Source organism: Dromiciops gliroides, chromosome 2 (assembly GCF_019393635.1).
Source record: "Dromiciops gliroides isolate mDroGli1 chromosome 2, mDroGli1.pri, whole genome shotgun sequence".
NCBI classification, from domain to species: domain Eukaryota; kingdom Metazoa; phylum Chordata; class Mammalia; order Microbiotheria; family Microbiotheriidae; genus Dromiciops; species Dromiciops gliroides.
This window is the reverse complement of record NC_057862.1, coordinates 261,520,441-261,539,380: the sequence shown is the minus strand read 5'-3', so window position 1 is coordinate 261,539,380 and position 18,940 is coordinate 261,520,441. Positions and strand designations below refer to the sequence as shown.

General features: G+C 38.4%; 1 protein-coding gene across 2 annotated transcripts in view; it reads right to left on the bottom strand.

Annotated features, from left to right (window-relative positions):
- Positions 1–5,428: 5,428 nt before the first annotated feature.
- Positions 5,429–18,940, bottom strand: part of SLC39A9 (solute carrier family 39 member 9) — a 46,029-nt gene continuing 32,517 nt past the window's right edge. For both annotated transcript variants that reach the window (XM_043986108.1, XM_043986109.1), the window contains 4 exons: positions 14,739–14,807; positions 13,892–13,977; positions 12,806–12,940; positions 5,429–9,477 (listed from right to left, as the gene is read on the bottom strand). In XM_043986108.1, the coding sequence (XP_043842043.1) occupies positions 9,247–9,477; positions 12,806–12,940; positions 13,892–13,977; positions 14,739–14,807 (521 nt within the window). In that variant the 3' untranslated portion in view covers positions 5,429–9,246. The remainder of the gene's footprint in view (positions 9,478–12,805; positions 12,941–13,891; positions 13,978–14,738; positions 14,808–18,940) is intronic.

Here is an 18,940-nt window from a genome sequence, read left to right as displayed (position 1 = left end):
ACTAAAATTAAGAGGGTTTGGGAAAGGCTGTAAAAGGTGGGATTTTAGTTGGGACTTGAAGCCAGGGAAGGCAAGGATGAGGAGGGAGAACATTCTAGGCATGGGGGCAGCTAGAGAAAATGCCCAGAGTTGAGTGATGGAGTATCTTGTTTAAGGAATAGCCAGGAGGCCAGTGTCATGCATGGCTCAAAGAAGAGAACATGGAGGGGAATAAGGTCTAAGAAGATTGGAAAGGAGAAATGCAAATTAAAACAACTCTGAGGTATCACCTCACACCTATCAGAGAAGCAAATATAACAAAAAAGGAAAATACTGGATGTTTGTGGGAAGCTGGGATGCTAATCCACTGTTGGTGGAGCTGTGAAAAGGCCCAACCATTCTGGAGAGCAATTTGGAACTATGCCCAAAGGGCTATGGAACTGTGCATACCCTTTGATCCAGCAATACCACAGCTAGGTTTATATCCCAAAGACATCCCCCAAAAGAGAAAAAGACCTATTTGTACAAAGATATTTATAGCAGCTCTTTTTGTGGTGGCTAAGAATTGGAAATCAAAGGGATACCCATCAATTGGGGAATGGCTAAACAAGCTGTGGTATATGATGGTGATGGAATATAATTGTGCTATGAGAAATGACAAGCAGGATGACTTCAGAAAGGCCTGGAAAGACTTGTATGAACTGATGTATAGTGAAGTGAGCAGAACCAAGACAACACTGTGCACAGAGACAGCAATACTGTTTGATGAAGAACTGTGAATGACTTGACTATTCTCAACAATACAATGATCCAAGACAATCCCAAAGGACTATTGATGAAACATATTATCCATCTCCAAAGAACTGATACTGATGTAACAGACTGAAGCATGTTATTTTTCCCTTTCATTTTTTTCTTTTAATCACGTTAAATGACAAATTTGTCACGTTAATGACAAATATGGTTATGCTTTACATAATCGTACATGTATAACCCATATCTGATTGCTTAACGCCTCAGGGAGGGGGGAAGGGAGGGAAAGAGGGATAAAAATTGGAACACCAAACTATAAATAAAAATGTTTATTACAAAAAAAAAAAAAGAGGACGAGTAGAAAGGTAGGAGCAGGTTTAGGTTGTAAAGGCTTTGAATGCCAAACTTAGAATTTTATATTTGATCCTGGAAGTGGTAAGGAGCCACTGGAATTTATTGAATAAGGAAGTGACATGGTCAGACTTGCACTTTAGGAAAATCATTTTGGCAGCTGAATGGGGGATGGACTGGAATGGGGAGAGACTTGTGGTGGGCAGATGTACCAGTAGGCTATTGCAATCATCCAAGGGGGAAGTGATGAGGCCCTGTACCAGGGTGGTGGCAGCATTAGAGAAAAGGGGAGTATTTGAGCGATGTGGCAAAGTTGAGAATGCCACCTAAGTGGCAGGCCTAGGGGATTGGGAGAATGATGGGTATCCTTGGCAGTAATAGGGAAGTTTGGAAGGGAGGAGGGTTTAGGGGGAAAGATAATGATAAAGTTTTGGACATGTTAGTTTAAGATGTCTATCTCCTGGACATCCAGTTTGAGATAGTTGAAGATAAAAGACTGAATGCCAACAGAGAGGTTGGGGTAGTATATAGGCATATACGAAAATCATCAAAATAGAGATGAAAATTAAATTCATGGGAGCTGATAAGACCACTATGTGAAGTAGGACAGGAGAAGAGGGCCCTATGGGTCACCTATAGATGAGGATCCAGCAAAGCAAACTGAGAAGGAAGTGGTTTAATAGGTATGGTATGAGAACAAGGAGAAAGGTGTCCTGCAAATGAGAGAGGTTGATCAATAGTGTCAAAGGCTTTAGAGCAGTGAATAAGCATGAGGACTGAGAAAAGGGCATTGGATTTGGCACTGGTAACCTTGGAGGTAGCAGTTTCAGTGGAATGATGAGGTGGAAAGTTAGATGGTAAGGGATAGAAAGTGAGGGAACTGAGGGAATTAGAACAGCAAGGAAGTGAGTGAACCACACTGACTCCATGTTGTGACTCAATTCTTGGAGCTAGTTCAGTTCCCTTTCCTCAGTTCTTTTTAATTATGGGTCTAGTCCAATTTCTGTCTTGTGAGAAAATCTTAATCAATTATGGGAAATTATGCATACCTTATAGAAAACCTTATTTCATTGTTTGAACTTAGCCCCGGGTACTTTGAGACCCTTAACTAAGGACTTATGTTATGCTGACCTTAAACCAAGTCAGATCCAAAGACTGATGCAAGGAGTTTTCTCACAATTGTGTATCTTAAGCAACCCATGTTTTATCTGAAAACTGGCCCCATATCGATCAACCAGTTGTTTCTTTGACTGAATACAGACACTTTAGAGGAGTGGGATACCTTTCTTTCTGATTTGTACTTGTTCATTCTTCCCCTCCCAACTTGGAACATCTCTAATCTTTCCTTCAGGTATAAATCAGATTACCTCCTAGTTGTTTTCTTTTAATTAATTGGTCTTATGATTGTTTTTAATGTTTAAAAAAATCTTGTCTTCCCTTCTATTGGGGGGGGTGCTGAGGCAATCTGTTGGAGCTGGGATAGAATGGGATTATTTGTGTAGGTGGAATGGTTTGCCTTGGTAAGAAATAGGGCCATCTCTTCATATGAGAAGGCATTTGAGTGATGGGGAAGAGAAAAGAGGGAGCTCATAGCCAACAATTTCAAGTTTTTCTGTAAAATATGAGGCAAAGCGCTCAGCTGAGAGAGAAGAGGGGGAGCCATGGGAAATTTAAAGACGGATGAAAAGGTTTATTAGAAGCCATTTTAGAGAGTGAGATAGTGAGTTGATAAGGGAGGTATGGAAGGATTACCTAGCAGCAGTGAGGACCCACTTAGGGTTATGTATATAAATGTGTAGTAGACCCAGTCAGAATGGTTATGATTTTCTCCAACTTAGTGTAGGAGCAAAGGTGATGAAGGAGAAGGGGACAACTAGGTAGTTTAGTGGATAAAGCACTGGCCCTGGATTCAGGAGGACCTGAGTTCAAATCTGACCTCAGACACTTGACACTTACTAGCTGTGTGACCCTGGGCAAGTCACTTAACCCTCATTGCCCCGCCCCCCCCAAAAAAAAAGAAAAGAAAAAAAGAAGAGAGAAGAGGAACATGTTAATTACGGAGTGGAGGGTACCATTCCTCTGCCCAGAGAGGGCTAGATATTAGGCAGGAGACACTCATAGTACAAGCACATGACCAAATGGGATATTCTACTCCCCTTCTCTTCCCTCAGAAGGCTGAAGATTAGGCAGATGGTGGTGCAGGGAGATAGAATTCTTGTGGTCAGAAGCAGGGGTCACCCCTTTGCACCTGGAAGCTCTCCTCTTTTACATACTTTCCATTTCCAACGCTAAGTTTCATCAATTTTACCATCTCTCACATTTACGTCTTTTCCTTCCACAGTCACCATACTGGTTCAAGCCTGGCTCTTATCACCCTCCCTTGGACTGCTGTGATAGACTTTATTATTTTATTTTTCTTTCTATCATCTATTTATCTATCTATCTGGCAATGAAGGTTAAGTGACTTGCCCAGGGTCACACAGCTAATAAATGTCGAGTGTCTGAAGCCAGATTTCAACTCAGGTCCTCCTGAATCCAGGGCTGGTGCTTTATCCACTGTACCACCTAGCTGCCTGTGATAGACTTTAGTTGGTCTCCCTACTTCCAGCCCTCTTCTCAATACTCAAATGATCTGAGATCTTACTGATGTCAATATTCCCTGAAATTCAACAGATCTCAACCCACCAAGTCTGAATATCCCTGTTCAATTCTTGTCCCTATCTTCCCATAATTTGCCACACTAGATTCATCCGCTAGGGGGCTTCCTTACCTTTTCTTGAATACTAGTTCAAGCACATGGCCTAACCATTGGTCATTCCTTGCTCTCACATGACCCTCCCATCTTTTTCACTTAGACATTTGAGGATATCCTTTACCACATTTCCCCCTCATAATTCCTTGTTTGTGATCTGTTATTTATATCCTACTCATACCTAAGTGGTCTTCCACTACCCTCTAGGTGATGTTCTTTTTCATATCCTCAGTGACTGTCACGTTCCACATGTTGGAGGTATATAATATTGCCATCACAAAGTCTACTCTGCTGCCTCATTGTGGCACGAAAGAGACCCCAAGGTTTCAAAATCTATGCAAGCTGTGGCAAGTTCCCCCTTGCAACAAACTGATTGCAAAAAACCTACCCTCACTGAGGCTCACTGTGGGCCACTTAAGTGATAAATCTTTTGGCCATGATGGCTTGAAAAAATGAATCCTTCACAAAGCTGCCAAAATCATTTTCCTTGATCACAAGTCTGACCATGTTAGTTAGTCCCTTGCTCAAGAACCCTCAATATTTCTGCTGCTTCTAGAATAAAATATAAACTCTTCAGTCTGGCTCCAAATTATCTTTCCCTGCTAACTTAATATTGTTTCCTACTTACTAACCTCTGCATTCGAGGCAAAGTGGACCATTAATTCTTCCCCTAAATTCAACATTCTCTATTCAGTCTTTGTGTATATGCACAGTCTCCCATGCCTACAACTCATGCACTCTCACATTTGTCTGTCAGAATTCAGATCATTCTTCAGGGCTCAGTTCAGGTGCCACCTTCCTCAGTCCCCCCCAATTTAGTGCACTTTTCTCCACTAATTAGCTTGTATTTACTTATGTGTGCATCTTATTCCAACTCACCCCACCCACTTCCAGCAGGTGATTTCTTTGAAGGCAGAAACTCATTTTTGTCTCTGTATTATGAGTGTGTAGCACAAAGGCTGAACTGTTTGAACTGATCCAATGCTTTTTAAAATTCCAACGCTGCTGTCTGCACACTTCTTTAGGATATCCAGAATTTCAGCACTTTCACAAATTCTACTTCTATTTCTGGGACTCATTGTTAATAAGCTGTACAAGTACACAGCAATTCTGTTTTACTTGTTACTGACTTTGCATTAGGATTTGTCAAATCTTTTAAAAATATTACTTGGGGCAGCTAGGTGGCACAGTGGATAGAGCACTGGCCCTGGAGTCAGGAGTACCTGAGTTCAAATCCAGCCTCAGACACTTAACACTTACTAGCTGTGTGACCTTGGGCAAGTCACTTAACCCCAATTGCCTCACTAAAAAAAAAAAAAAGAAAGAAAAATATTAATTAATAATGTCAAGGAAAAACAAAACCTCAATTTCATTTCTATCTGTATATAGGACACTTTTTCTGAAGTCCACTGGGTCTGTGAAGCTAAAATATTTTAAAATCTCCTATCACATGGCCCTGTCTTCTTGACCTACAGTATCTACATCTTCCTACTGTTTTCATTCCTTTTCTTGACAGTTACTTGTGGTTCCATGTCTGGTCCTTAGTACAGAATAATATATTTACTGGGACAAGTGAAGAGCCACTCACGTAAGTAATGCACTAATAAAAATTTAATATCATAAAACAAATCAAAAAACAGCAACTTTGTTTAAACTGTTCACAATTAAAGTGGAAAAAGACAAAATTATAAGGCAGCCATCCATGGAATGATTTCATGTTTACAAAGGATTGAGAAGAGAGACATTTAAAATCACTGTTCAAGCCTCTGAGTCAGGAGAACAGCAATGTTATCCCATAGAAATCTAACTTAATAAAGATGCTGCCAGAAAAAATAATTAGCCAATCTTCTTGTGTTCAGCACTTGCATTAGGCTGAGTAGAACTGGAGAGTTACCAAAATGTTCTATGTTCCCTTCCCACAAATAATTACTTCCTTCCAGATCACCTGAGGTTGATATCAATGAGCTGAAGGAACAAAGAGGGTAAGTAACATCGCTGACTTGATTCACAGCATCTCTTACTTTTTTTGTGAACAGTGAATATACTGTAACTAGGCACATATTTACTACTGCATGGAGGATTCCTGTAAGATAAAGATAAAGGGTTCCTCCAATTCAGCAGTTATCAATAAGTGTCCTAAGTCTCTCAAGAGATTAGATTGATACACACAGTAAGTAGGAATGTTCTTTGGGATTTTGTGTTGAGACAGTCATCAAAATCCTGTGCTCAGCATCTCCCTACCAACACGTAATGTATTTCAGCTGCTTAAGATAGTCTGATGCTGGTGTGTTGTTCTTGCTAATTCTCATCCACTTGAAAGGAAAAACCAGGCAGTTTATTTTTAGGCTGGTGGGGAAAAAAAAAGAAGAATACAGTTTTCTCTGTTACCACAAGGAACAGATATTCTAAGCAGCCATTTTTCTTCCTTTCCCAATGACTGAAAACACAAAAATATAGCAAAATGGCTGATGTGGTGAGCACAGAGTTAGGGGGAAAGGGAGAAGGGCAAGAAGAAGGAGCATGTAGCCTCTGAAGGTAGTGCCTTTCCCAACTCTCAGTGTTCCAGTGCAGAACCTCTGCCTATACTAAGACAACCTAGCAATGGAAAATCAAAGCAAAACCAAATTGAGCATCAAAGGATCAATCATACTTCAAAAGAAATGGCAATTGATATGTGGCTACCTGAAAATACTTTGAGGTGTGATCTAATTTTGATTCAGAGACTTTTCGTTTAAATTGCTAGTCAAGAGAAAATCCTGGATCTGAGCAAAGTCTTGTACCATAAAGGGAGCCAGATTGAAACTAAAATGAACTCTGGCTACTGAAAAAAGCAATGCTTTTCATTATAAGTTGTGTATCTCTTTGGTAGCCAAAAATTCCATCCAAAATCATGGCAGCAACTTACATATCACCAATGATGTAATACCTATTATAGAATTAAGGCATCCACATTTAAAGAGGCAGGTCTAAACAAGGGAAAAACAGGACAGAAACGTATCATTAAGTTACAATCAGTATGGCCTCTCCCCCAGTGCAATATGTCACATTAGTATAGCTTTTTTCTTTTTCTCTTTTTTTAAACCCAAAGATCTTGGTTAAACCGCTCTGCTGCGTGGAGAAGTGTTTGAGCCCTACAAATTTATTATGGCTATTTTTATCTGCTGACCTTGAATAAAGACAAGGAATTCCTGGGGCAGAAAAAACCAAAAGTCTAAGAAGAATTACAGACAATGCTCTTAGGAACTAATTAGTCCTGACAGATTGGCCTGTGATGGTGAAGTTGCAGATGAAGGTAGATCTGGAAAATAGTTTAATCCTTGTTAGTGTCCAAGGCCCTGCATAGCAAGATTCTAGCCAAACTCATAAAGATAATGGCAAGGCACTGCTGAAAGGGTCTTTGGCCAGCAGAGTAACATCTATTCACTGCACAAGAGCTAGATGGTAAAATTCCCATCCAAACCAAACACCAAAATTGTGCAATTTATTTGACAGCAAAAGTGCAATGTTAGATAGAATTCAAGGCAACCAAGTAATTTTGAAGGGCAAGATGAAGCCCCAAATCTATCTTGTCTGGCTAAGAAAGTCACATATTTTCTATACAATATCTTCTGTATATCTTAAGTACAAGTGATGCAATGGGAAGGTCAGGGGAAGTAACTTACTATTTAGCTTTGGTCTGCAGCCAAGAGGGCTTGCAAATCTATAGCTAATAATGATAAATTAGTAAGTAATCACAGGCATATTACAGCTTGTGTGTCACAAATAATTTTTATGGGATAAGAAAATCTATTTACTGGAGAAAGATAATCTTGTTCCCCTTTATGTGATAACATGTTTGGAGCTGGGATTAAAAAAAGTAAATCAAAAGTTAAAACTACAACATTTATTTTTCAGTCCCATCAAAGGGTTAACAGGGACTCAAAACATCCAGAGCACTGATTTGGGAAATGTCAGGGCTTAAGAGTAGAAGCTCACTGAGTATATATTGAACAGGTTTACAACTAAAAAAAATTTCTTCGAAAAGTAAAAGGAGGTCCAGCATTTTAACTATTGTGACAAATTTCTCCTAAGAAGGTAAGTAATTTAAAGGCTTAGACAATTTGCACTGGATGAAAATTACCTAGTTAGAAGAAATGGGAGCTTCAACATAATCCAAAGAGTGGGTGTCCTGATGAGAACTAAATCCTGTAGAATTTATTAGCATCCCCACCACCAAGTTGCCTACGGGAAGAGTAGAGAGGAGAAAAAGGGAATGATGTGTATAAAAGCTTAGAGGGAAAAGTTTTATCTCAGAGGCAAGAGGGGGAAAAATCAGGGGACATGATTTCAATTACAAGGAAAACACTTCTCATTTATGATATAGCATGACTTTTCCTTACCACAAAAGATGCTTACTGGAAGCATACTTAGCATTCCCCAAAATGCACCACTTATTTTACCAAAGGGATTGCTGTTCTGCCAACATTAATACTTTTTAAAAACAAGAAAACTCACAACATGGAATTCAGTTATTCTAACTTTAAAAATGATCCAGAGACCTCTCTCCTTAATATCCATAATTTGTTTCCAGTTTAGTATCTCTTCATTTCTAAAGATACTCTGCAAATCTGAGTCCCTGGAAATGGCCTGAAGCTGTGGTGCTGCTCCATAGGAATATGCTGAAGGCTGGAACTCTTCCAGGGGAAACTTAGAGAAAAATATTTTATAAAACTAGTCAGTCATCTCTTTAGAAAGAAATTTCCTTATCTTTAATTTTCTGGGATTTTACCCTTTCCTGCAGAGAAGCAGAAGCAAGTACTTCATTCCTTCCTAATCTGTGCTACCCCAATTGTTTCCTTTTTGTGTACTCACTCATAATTTTTCTTCTGTTTTCAACAAACCCAGACTCAATCGTCTTTCAGCATATAGTCCAGGCATGGGACACAGATGTTAATAAGCACCAGTGTCAAAATGGCAAAGACCAAGTTAAAAACAAAAACAAGTTCAGAGATCCCTTAAACTAAAGAGGAGGGAAGTTCAATATGTGTCAACCCAAGAATGAAAGATGAATTTTGAATACTATACTTCAATAATTATTATTTTAAAGTGAGCAATTAAGTCCTCCACTTTACCTTGAAATCTAAATTTCATTTTTCCTGAGAAGAGGGTAATCAAAATCCTAAAAACTCAAATGTGAAGGGGTCTTTTAAAAAATGTAAAATAACCAAAGAATTTCTATAGGCATATGTAATATGTTGTTATGCTAAAAAGCATTTCTAGTACTCTGAGTTTTACATCACAATCCTCACTGGGCTTCTGAAATATTGGTGGAGCTAGGCAAGGTAAGACAAGAGACAGGAATTGAGCAGCTGTAATGTGCTATCCACATCAGACTTCTGAAAGACCAAGGACAGAGGCTGGGACCTGAACATTTAATGCTGGTGTCCAATCGACAAAATGAGTGGGATGAGGCAACCCCAAACCAGAGCTGCCACCTCCAGGCGGCTGAGTCCTTTTCCTCCAGCAGAGTCAGGCTTGTGACTGTGACCTAGTCCTCCCACTTCAGGGAGGACATGCACTGTTGCAACATAGAGAAATGTCCCAGCAGAGAAAAGCATGGCCACTCCAGTGGCATTGACCTCTGAAAGGGCTTCTTTGCTGCTCTGTGAAATTTAAAACAAAAAGAGGTTTAAGAATTAGAGCTAAACTTATGTATAGTCAGACAAAAATCACAGTAAGAAGTCAGTAATCTTTCACAATTAGCCCTGGCTGAGCCAGATGACCAGATGATCATGGATTAAATTACTAGCCCAGTCATATAAAAGTCTCCAAAGCAGAATTTAAAAGCACACACTATCCATAGTTTTTTCTTTTTTTTGGTGGGGCAACTGGGATTAAGTGACTTGCCCAGGGTCACACAGCTAGTAAGTGTTAAGTGTCTGAGGCCGAATTTGAACTCAGATCCTCCTGAATCCAGGGCCGGTGCTCTATCCACTGCGCCACCTAGCTGCCCCCATAGTTTTTTAATAAGCATGTATAACCGTTTAGCCTTAAGTTTATATACATTTAAAGACAAAATAGTGACATACATAGGTAGATTTTTAATGCTCCTTTACGAACACAGAAATATCTATCCAACAGTCATCATTGAGTGAAATGTCTCCTAGAGAATTGCAGAGGTTTGGTGTTTTTTTTTAAATTTAAAAAAATATAGACTTGTAGACTAGAACAGACAGCTAAGTGACAGAATACTCACAGTGGATAGAGTACTGGACCTGGAGTCAGGAAGATTGGAGCTCAAAACTGGCCTAAGAGACTTCCTAGCTGTGTGACCCTGGGCCAAGTCTACCTCAGTTTCCTTAAATGTAAAATGAGGATCATAACAGCACCTACCTCTCAGGGTTATTGTAAAGATCAAATTAGATATTTGTAAAGATCTATATAAACATTAGTTATCATTGTTACCAGTAACAATAATATTAATACTACAGGTGAATTAGGCAAAACCCTAGTTGATTAAAGGAATACAGTAAAGATATTTTATTTCTCCTTCTGTATGTTACATATAACAAATTATACAAGGACATGACACAGCAGATGATCTCATCTACTAATGGAAAACTATCTGTTGTCCTTAGAGAAGAACCTTGCCTTCAGCCTTCTCTTAGTGGCTTTTTTAAACCAAATGGACTTCTTTAATAGTCACAAAAGTATTTAGTATTTCTTCTTTCCCATCCTTGAAAATGGGACATCTTCTCCTTATGATAACAAATGCTGCCAGTTGCATTACAAATATTTCCCCCCTTTTTTCCTTTGAATAATTTCTTCTTCCTCTACTACTACTTCTTTTTTTTGTTTGTTTGTTTTTGTTTTTGTTTTTTTAGTGAGGCAATTGGGGTTAAGTGACTTGCCCAGGGTCACACAGCTAGTAAGTGTTAAGTGTCTGAGGCCGGATTTGAACTCAGGTACTCCTGACTCCAGGGCCGGTGCTCTATCCACTGCGCCACCTAGCTGCCCCTCTACTACTACTTCTAAGAAAGGTTTTATTTATCGATCTTGAACTGCCATAGAATGCTGCTGAGAGGTTCTTAGTAGGCCTTAAAAGGTATAAAAACCCAATCTGTACTCTGAGAAACTGAAGGTAATACAAGGTTGAACAATCCTCATTAACATGCGAATACATATTTTTCTTTTCAGTTTGACCAGACATTATTTGACACTCCCTCCTCCCCTTTCCCCAGAGCAGCAGATTCAATTGGTAAATGACATTCCCCTGGGGGCTTCCAAGAACACAGCCTGTAAAATTCCCCAACAATACCATGTTTAATTACAGACAAATTTTCTTTCCCAAGCAAAGAAAAAGTCATAAGTAATGAAAGCAACAAGAAGATTAATAAAAGTTTATTAAAAGTTCTTTGGTCTGCAAGCTATAGAAATAAACTATGGAAGTATTATGTAGGTTTTCTAAATGACAAGGGACAGGGGCTGGACCTGTGGTTTCAATGGTACAGGGAACTCTCAGAGGAAGTTCCTTCTACCAATGTAGTCAGTACTTTCTTTGCAACTTCTAGTCTTATAAGAGTTGCTTAGAAAACAGCCAGTATCATAAGTATGTGACATAGGTGGGACTGGAACCTAGGCCTTCCTGACATTATTCATTATACCAGGTTGCCTCTCCTTTTTTGGTGAACAGAATATAATGCATGGCTCCCCAGAAGTCCAATTAGCAAGAATTCAATCAACTAGAATTCTTAATTGATTACCCAGGCAGTCCTATCCACTACCCCAAAAGATACCTATACTTTCTGAAAAAAAGCAATGACTGAACAAGATTATAGAAGATTCATTCAGTTTAAAACCAAACTAAACATCAAGCATTCCAGGCCACTGGGTTCAGTAAATACTGAGCTCAATTTTCTAATCTATCAAATAAAGAACTAATTATGCTCATTATACTGTTAATAAGGCCCCAAAAAGGTGAACTAAATGGATTAATGCTGAGTTATAAAGCATACTGATTCATATACTTAAGACATCTATCCTGTAAAAATAATGAAGATCTAGTATTTCTCACTCTCTGTTACCAAAGCCTTTTGATTTCATCTTTGCCATTACTCTTCTCTGCTCTGACACTGTCATCATTAGTGCAGGCTTTCATCACCTCACCCCTGGATTACTACAATAGCCTGCTGGTGGGTCTGCCTGCCTGCAGTCTCTCTCCACTTCAATCTATCTTCCATTTAGCCACTAAAGTAATTTTCCTAAAACACGGGTCTGATCACATCACTCCCTCCCCACTCCCCAATAAACTCCAGGGGCTCCCTGTTATACTTAGAAGAAAATACAAAAGGCTCTGTTTGGCATTTAAAGTCCTTCCTAACCTGGCCTCTTTCTACCTTTTTCAGTCTTCTTACATCTTGCTCCCTGATGCATACTCTTCAATCCATGACTGGCCTCCTGGCTGTTCCTCAAACAAGACATTCCATCTCTCGAATCTCTCAACTCTGGGCATTTTCTCCAAGCTGTCTCCCATGCCTGGAATGCTCTCCCTCCCTGGAAACCTTTCCCAACCCCTCTTCATTCTAGCACCTTCCCTCTGTTCATTATTTCCTATTGACCCTGTACACAGCTTGCTTGTATGTATCTATTTGCTTCTTGTCTCTCCCATAAGACTATGAGCTTCTTGAGATCAGAGACTCTGGCCTCCTTCTGTATCCTCAGTGCTAAGCACAGTGCCTTGCACATAGTAGGCACTTAATGTTTATTGACTGATTAACTAAAGCACCATATTAATGTGAATTATTATGATCAAAGATTTTTTTTCCCAACTCTTAGTTCTGACCAGGTAATTTAACTTAAAAATTACTCCTTGGGAAATCCGGAGCAGCATACTACATAGTTTGCAAGTCTTCCTAGATATAACTGCTGACTTAAGTCATAAAAGAATTATACAAGTTTACATAATGAGAAGTAGAGAGGAGGTGCACTTACCTTGCTTAGTCCTAAGTATGTCACCATGGCCATGACAGGTGCTGCCAGTGCAAAGACCAACAAATGCTTTCTGATCCGGTTTCGTTCCAGTCCAGCATGCATTAAGAAGGAAACCAGGCCAAAGGCAGCTGGTGCCTGGAAGAAAAATACCAGTTACTTACTAGTCATTTTATTTCTCTGAAGTTCTGCTGAAGTTTTTGTATGACATTTAACAGAGACAACCCTTCCATCATAAGGTTAAAAAGCCATCTAAAAAACCTTAGGAAAACCGAATAATGAGTAAATGAAGAAGCCTGTTTATGCAAACAGGAATGACTATAAAGTGATATTTTATTCATTAATTAATTTAAATATATCTACAGTTATCCTTTCCACATCAAAGAGGGTTAGGGGCACAATGCCATCCCTGCAATCTGGAAAATCTGTGTAAAATTTTTGGGCCCTCCCTTCATCCCTGAGAAGTCTTCTGGCTTCACAGATTTCCTTTCCTTTTTTATTGGTATCACATAGTACTATACATATATTTTTTGAGTTTCTGAATTTCTTAACTTTTTCTGTGTCTTCTGCAGTTTCCACAAAACACCCCCCAATTTCCCATTTAATTTCTTATGCTGACCCAAGATATATCAAAATCACAATGAAAAATGTGGAAGGGATAACTGTAGTTACTAAGTTTAGTTATATTGCTATTCAATATTATTTTTAATATATAATTAAAAATGTATGTATTAAAAGTTATGATACTATAGAGAATCAAAGATTATATAACATTTTTATAATTTTCTAAAAATTAATGGCTACCCTACCACTGCCACTTAAGTTTCACAAATCAGAGTAATTGATGTTCCTGGGCAAAGTAATTTTAAATATAAACTCACTTGGATTGTACATCCATAACCTATATCAATCAGATTGCTTGCTGTCTTGGGGAGGGGGGAGGAAAGGGAAAGAGGGAGAAAAAATTGGAACTAGAAATGTCATAAAAACAGATGTTGAGAACAATTTCTACATGTAATTAGAAAATAAAAAATATTTTTATGATTAAAAAAAAATCACTTGATATCAGCTCTCACTCCAAATGCTTACCTTATGTAGCATTATTGCCACAAATACAATCAGCTGGACACTAGTTTGTGAAGTAGAAGCTGCTGCTCCCAAAGCAACCCCATCAGCTGAATGTATAAAAATGAAAGAGTCCACAAGTCAGTCCCAAAACAATACATATATGAAGTATCTCAAGTGAAGACTTTCCTTTTTTTTTTTTAGATAACAATTGGGAAAACAAAGTTAGCCAGCAGAACTTCAAATTCTTTATTTCAGCAAAAGAACATCTCACTGATCTTTAAACATTAAATCAGTGTGTGTGTATGTATTTTATTTTTTTTACACAAGATCTAAAGTGTATAATAATGGGAATTAGTTTCCATTTTTCCACAAGGAGTTTGGCAAGTTGGAAAGCTCGAGCATGAAGGTTCTCCCATAAGCCTTCTGCCTCTCACCTGCCAGGAAGGGCTTCACTGCAAAGATTCCCACTGTACTGCTTCAGGTTATGGTCCTAAAGTAATACCAGGAAAAACCTTATGGTTTCCAGTCAGGAGCATCCCCCTACTTCAAAAGAAATACTTGAGTCTCATAGACACTATCAGGTCTCTTTCCGAGAAGAGATTCGGATGTATGGTGCTGAACTGCATAGAGGCTTTGTGCATCTCTCTAGGGTAGGCAGCTGGAGGACATGAAGAAAAGGGTGAAGGGAGGAAAGACCTGTAGGTCTTTGTACATGATCTGGATGGTGGCCTCTGATAAACAATATTTTTCCAATGTTTGCACATGAGCAAATGTCGGTCCCTGTAAACTGAATATTAACAAACTGAAAACTGGGCCAGTGACTATCAGTATTCCATTCACACATAGGAGCCTGGTGGTTCAATCCTACCTGCAGCATGAACTACAAGGCCCAACGTGGTAGTGATTTTGGAATTGTTGGAGCGTGCTGCTTCTGGATCTGAAAATGAAAATGAGAATGACAGTTCTTAAGGATGATGAACTATAAGCTGATAGAACACTGGTTTGGAGATAGAAGTAATTATTTATGAGAAGAGCTAATTATACTCTCTTCCTTATAATATGGAAAAGTATACAGTATTAGTTTTGACATTAGAAGATCTGGGTTAAGTCCAGGTTCCAACACTAAATTAAATGTGTAGCCTTAGCAAGGTACTTCATATTTCTTTCAGAAGCCAGATTTTTCCTACTTGAAAAATAGGAAGAGTAATATTTGCAGTACCTGTCTCACACAGTTATTGTGAAGAAAGCACTCTGTAAGCCTTAAGCCATTATTTATCTCCACCGATTCCTTCCCTCTGCTTTCAAAAAATGTTGATCTCCCCTTTCCTTAAACACACACACACACACACACACAAATTTCCCCTTTAACTACTGTCCTAGCTCTCCTTCCTTTGATAACCAAACTCTTCAATTAAGTCATCTCATTAAGAGCTTCTATTTTAATACCTTCCTCTTCCTTATTTTATTCTCTCTCCACTCTTTTGAAAAATAGTGTCACCAATGACCAAATGAAGAATCGTTTAATTTTTTTCATTTTTCATGACCATTTTTTTTTTTTTTGGTGAGGCAATTGGGGTTAAGTGATTTGCCCAGGGTCACACAACTATTAAGTGTTAAGTGTCTGAGGCCGGATTTGAACTCAGGGATTTTGACTCCAGGGCCAGTGCTCTATCTACTGTGCCACCTAGCTGCCCTTTCATGACCATTTTTCTATATTTGGAGCTTCTTTAATTTTTTAAAAATCTTAATAGTATTTTATTTTTTTCCTGTTACATGTAAAGATAGTTTTCAACATTCATTTTTATAAGATTTTGAGTTCCAAATTTTTCTCCCTCCTTTCCAGAGTCAGCAAGCAATAGGTTATATATGTACTCTGATGCTTTTTTTATTTTTAAATTTTTTAAAAAATAAAAGTATTTTATTATTTTCCAGTTACATGTAGAGATAGTTTTCAACATTTGTTTATATAAGATTTCCAATTTCAAATTTTTCTCCCCCCCCTCCCTTAGACAGCAGGTAATCTGATATAAGTTTATATATATATATATATATATATATATATATATATATATATATATATATATATATATATATAAATAACATTAAACATATTTCTGTCTGATGCTTCTTTAAAACCTCTCTTAGAATCAAAGAATGTTACACCTGGAAGGGAACATGGAGACCATGTGGTTTGGCTCTAACTAATCTCATTTGCTGACTCCCGCTTTTTCCTCCGGCCTCTAACTATTAGCATTCTTAATCTTTGGCACCTTTCTCTTCTACTTTAAAAAGGCTCACTGTTTCAATCTCAATTTCATTTATATCTCCATCCCCAGGCCTGACTGGTTACCTGAATTCCTATTCCATAATTCTAAACACTTAAAGGATACCTTTTTCACATATTTGTCCCACAGTCATCTCAAACTCATTCAATATATCCAAAATTGATCTTCTTTCTCCAAACAGCTCTCCTTTCTAATTTCTCCATTTCTGTCAAAGGCATCCTATGCTCCTGGTTACCCAGGCTCACAACCCTGGGGTCCCTTTTTACCACTCCCTCTCCTTTGTCCCCTACCCCACAGACAATCACAAAATACTACTGACTTTTCTTTCAAAACGTCTGTCATATTTGTTTCCTTCTTTGCATTCTCACTGCTATTATGCTAACTGAGGTCCTCATTATTTCACAATTGGACAACTAACCAAAAGAGTTCCTTATGGGTTCAATTCACCTGACAGAGTGAATTTCAGAGACTACCTAGTCAAACCATGTCCCACTTCTACCCCAAATCTCCTCAATCCCACACATTTCTGTCATATTCATCTTTCCAAAATACCTCTTTTTATTGCATCACTCCCTTCCTTAATAGACTGCAATGGATTCCTAGTATTTTTGAGAACTAGTTCAAACTTCCTGGCCTAGCATTCAAATCCTCTATTAAACAGCCACATAATTTTTACTACTTATTACTTTTTTTTACTACTTTCAAATTCTCTGTTCCAGTCATGATAAGCTCCTTGTCATCCACTGAACATGTTGTATGTATTCCTACCCCCATGTTTATGTTCCTGCTTCCCACCTTTCCTAGAATGATTTAACTTTTCCTTGCTGTCAATCCAAAACCTGAATTTACTTCAAAGGACCACTTCTACTATTAATCTACTATTAATCTTTAGATGTTAATCTCAGGTCACGATGATTTTTTTTCCTGGCATCTTGAAATCTAGCATGTGGGTTTAAGTTTTTGTAACAGGGGTTCAGAACTGGGATAGGGTTGGGGGTAGTGTTCTATGCTAGGTGTTAGGAAATGGCATTTAAGGGGTAGCTAGGTGGCGCAGTCGATAAAGCACCAGCCCTAGATTCAGGAGTACCTGAGTTCAAATGTGGCCTCAGACACTTGACACTTACTAGCTGTGTGACCCACTTAACCCTCATTGCCCTGAAAAAAAGAAAAAAACAAAATGGCACTTAAGAAGACAGAAAGCCCTTTAAGGCAAAATGAAGTTTGATCTGAAAGGCCAACACTTAGAATTGGGAAACCTGGCTTTGTCATTTGGATGTTGGGCCTCAGTTTCCACATCTATAAAATGAGAACAATATATATCTCAATTTATAGAAAAAACGTTTTAAACCCTACAGTATTACATATATAGGACTTAATATATAATATTATATATAATATTAATAGATAATTATTGTATCTATAAAAACATGCTACATAGTATATTAGCAGGTACTAGGCTTTATATATAATTTTATGTATAATTATTGTATATATACATAAAATTATATATAGCCTGTATTAAACTTAAACTCTCTAAGAGATTCACATATATATCATATTGTCTAACTATATATATATAATATATATCTATATCCAATACAGATATAACTATATACATAAAATCACTTCAGGGAAAGATATATCTTTTTTTAATATACTGAAATAGATGCTTACTAAGCACTTGTTGAATAATTTTCTTTAAAAAAATCAGTATTTTTCTTGACCATATAATGACTTTAATAAATATTAACTATATAATAATAGCTAATATGTATATACCACCTACTATATGCTGGGCACTGTGCTATATGCTTTACAATAATTATTTCATTTAATCCAACAAACCTGGAAGTTAGGTGTTATTACCTTCATTTTACAGATGAGGAAACTGTGGCAAACAGGTTAAGTCCTGTGGTTTTTTTTTTTTCTTTTTTTTTTTGCGGGGCAATGGGGGTTAAGTGACTTGCCCAGGGTCACACAGCCATTAAGTGTTAAGTGTCTGAGGCCGGATTTGAACTCAGGTACTCCTGACTCCAGGGCCGGTGCTCTACCCACTGCGCCATCTAGCTTCCCCAAGTCCTGTGTTTTTTTAAATAATTACTGTTATGGGCCCAGGGCACCTCAGAAGTTTCCTGGGATAAATCAAGGAACCTTCTCCTTGAGAAACTAAACCAAAGGACAGACACACCTAAAGAGATGAACAGCACAGGATCTGAACTGAGATAACTCCAGGACCACCACCCTTCATTCCAGTCCCCCCCACACACACCCCAACCTGGAGAAATAAGATTAGGTGTGGTGGCTGCCTTTGGGGCACTGGCTGGAGAGATATGGAGCCACCCCTCACCCAACTTCCCTCAGCTACCACCAGTGGGGATGGTCCTCCTCCAATAAGGGAACTTTCTCATAGTCAGAAGACTATCCCACCTAAAAAGGTGGGATATAAAAGGATTTGCTAGTCTCCTCCTGGAGATAGGTATCTCAGAGAGCCATTCCTCTGTGCCATGTCTCCTCCCCAGGAGGAGTCCAAGGAGCTCTCTCTTGGTTTCCTTTCCCTAGCACTTAAATAAACTATTATTTTACTCTAATTGGATTTGTGTGCAGGGGGGTTTAATTCTTTAAAGAGGAATTCCTAAGAACCCCTACCCTAAACCCCCATGTGAGAAATGGGTAGTTGTCTCCTCTCAATGTGGATATAACAGTCAGTCATACTCCCCCTGACCTGTTTGTAGGACTCCCCCTCCTCCCCCTCAGGTTAGCAAGGTCACAGGGTTCAAGGAGCCCT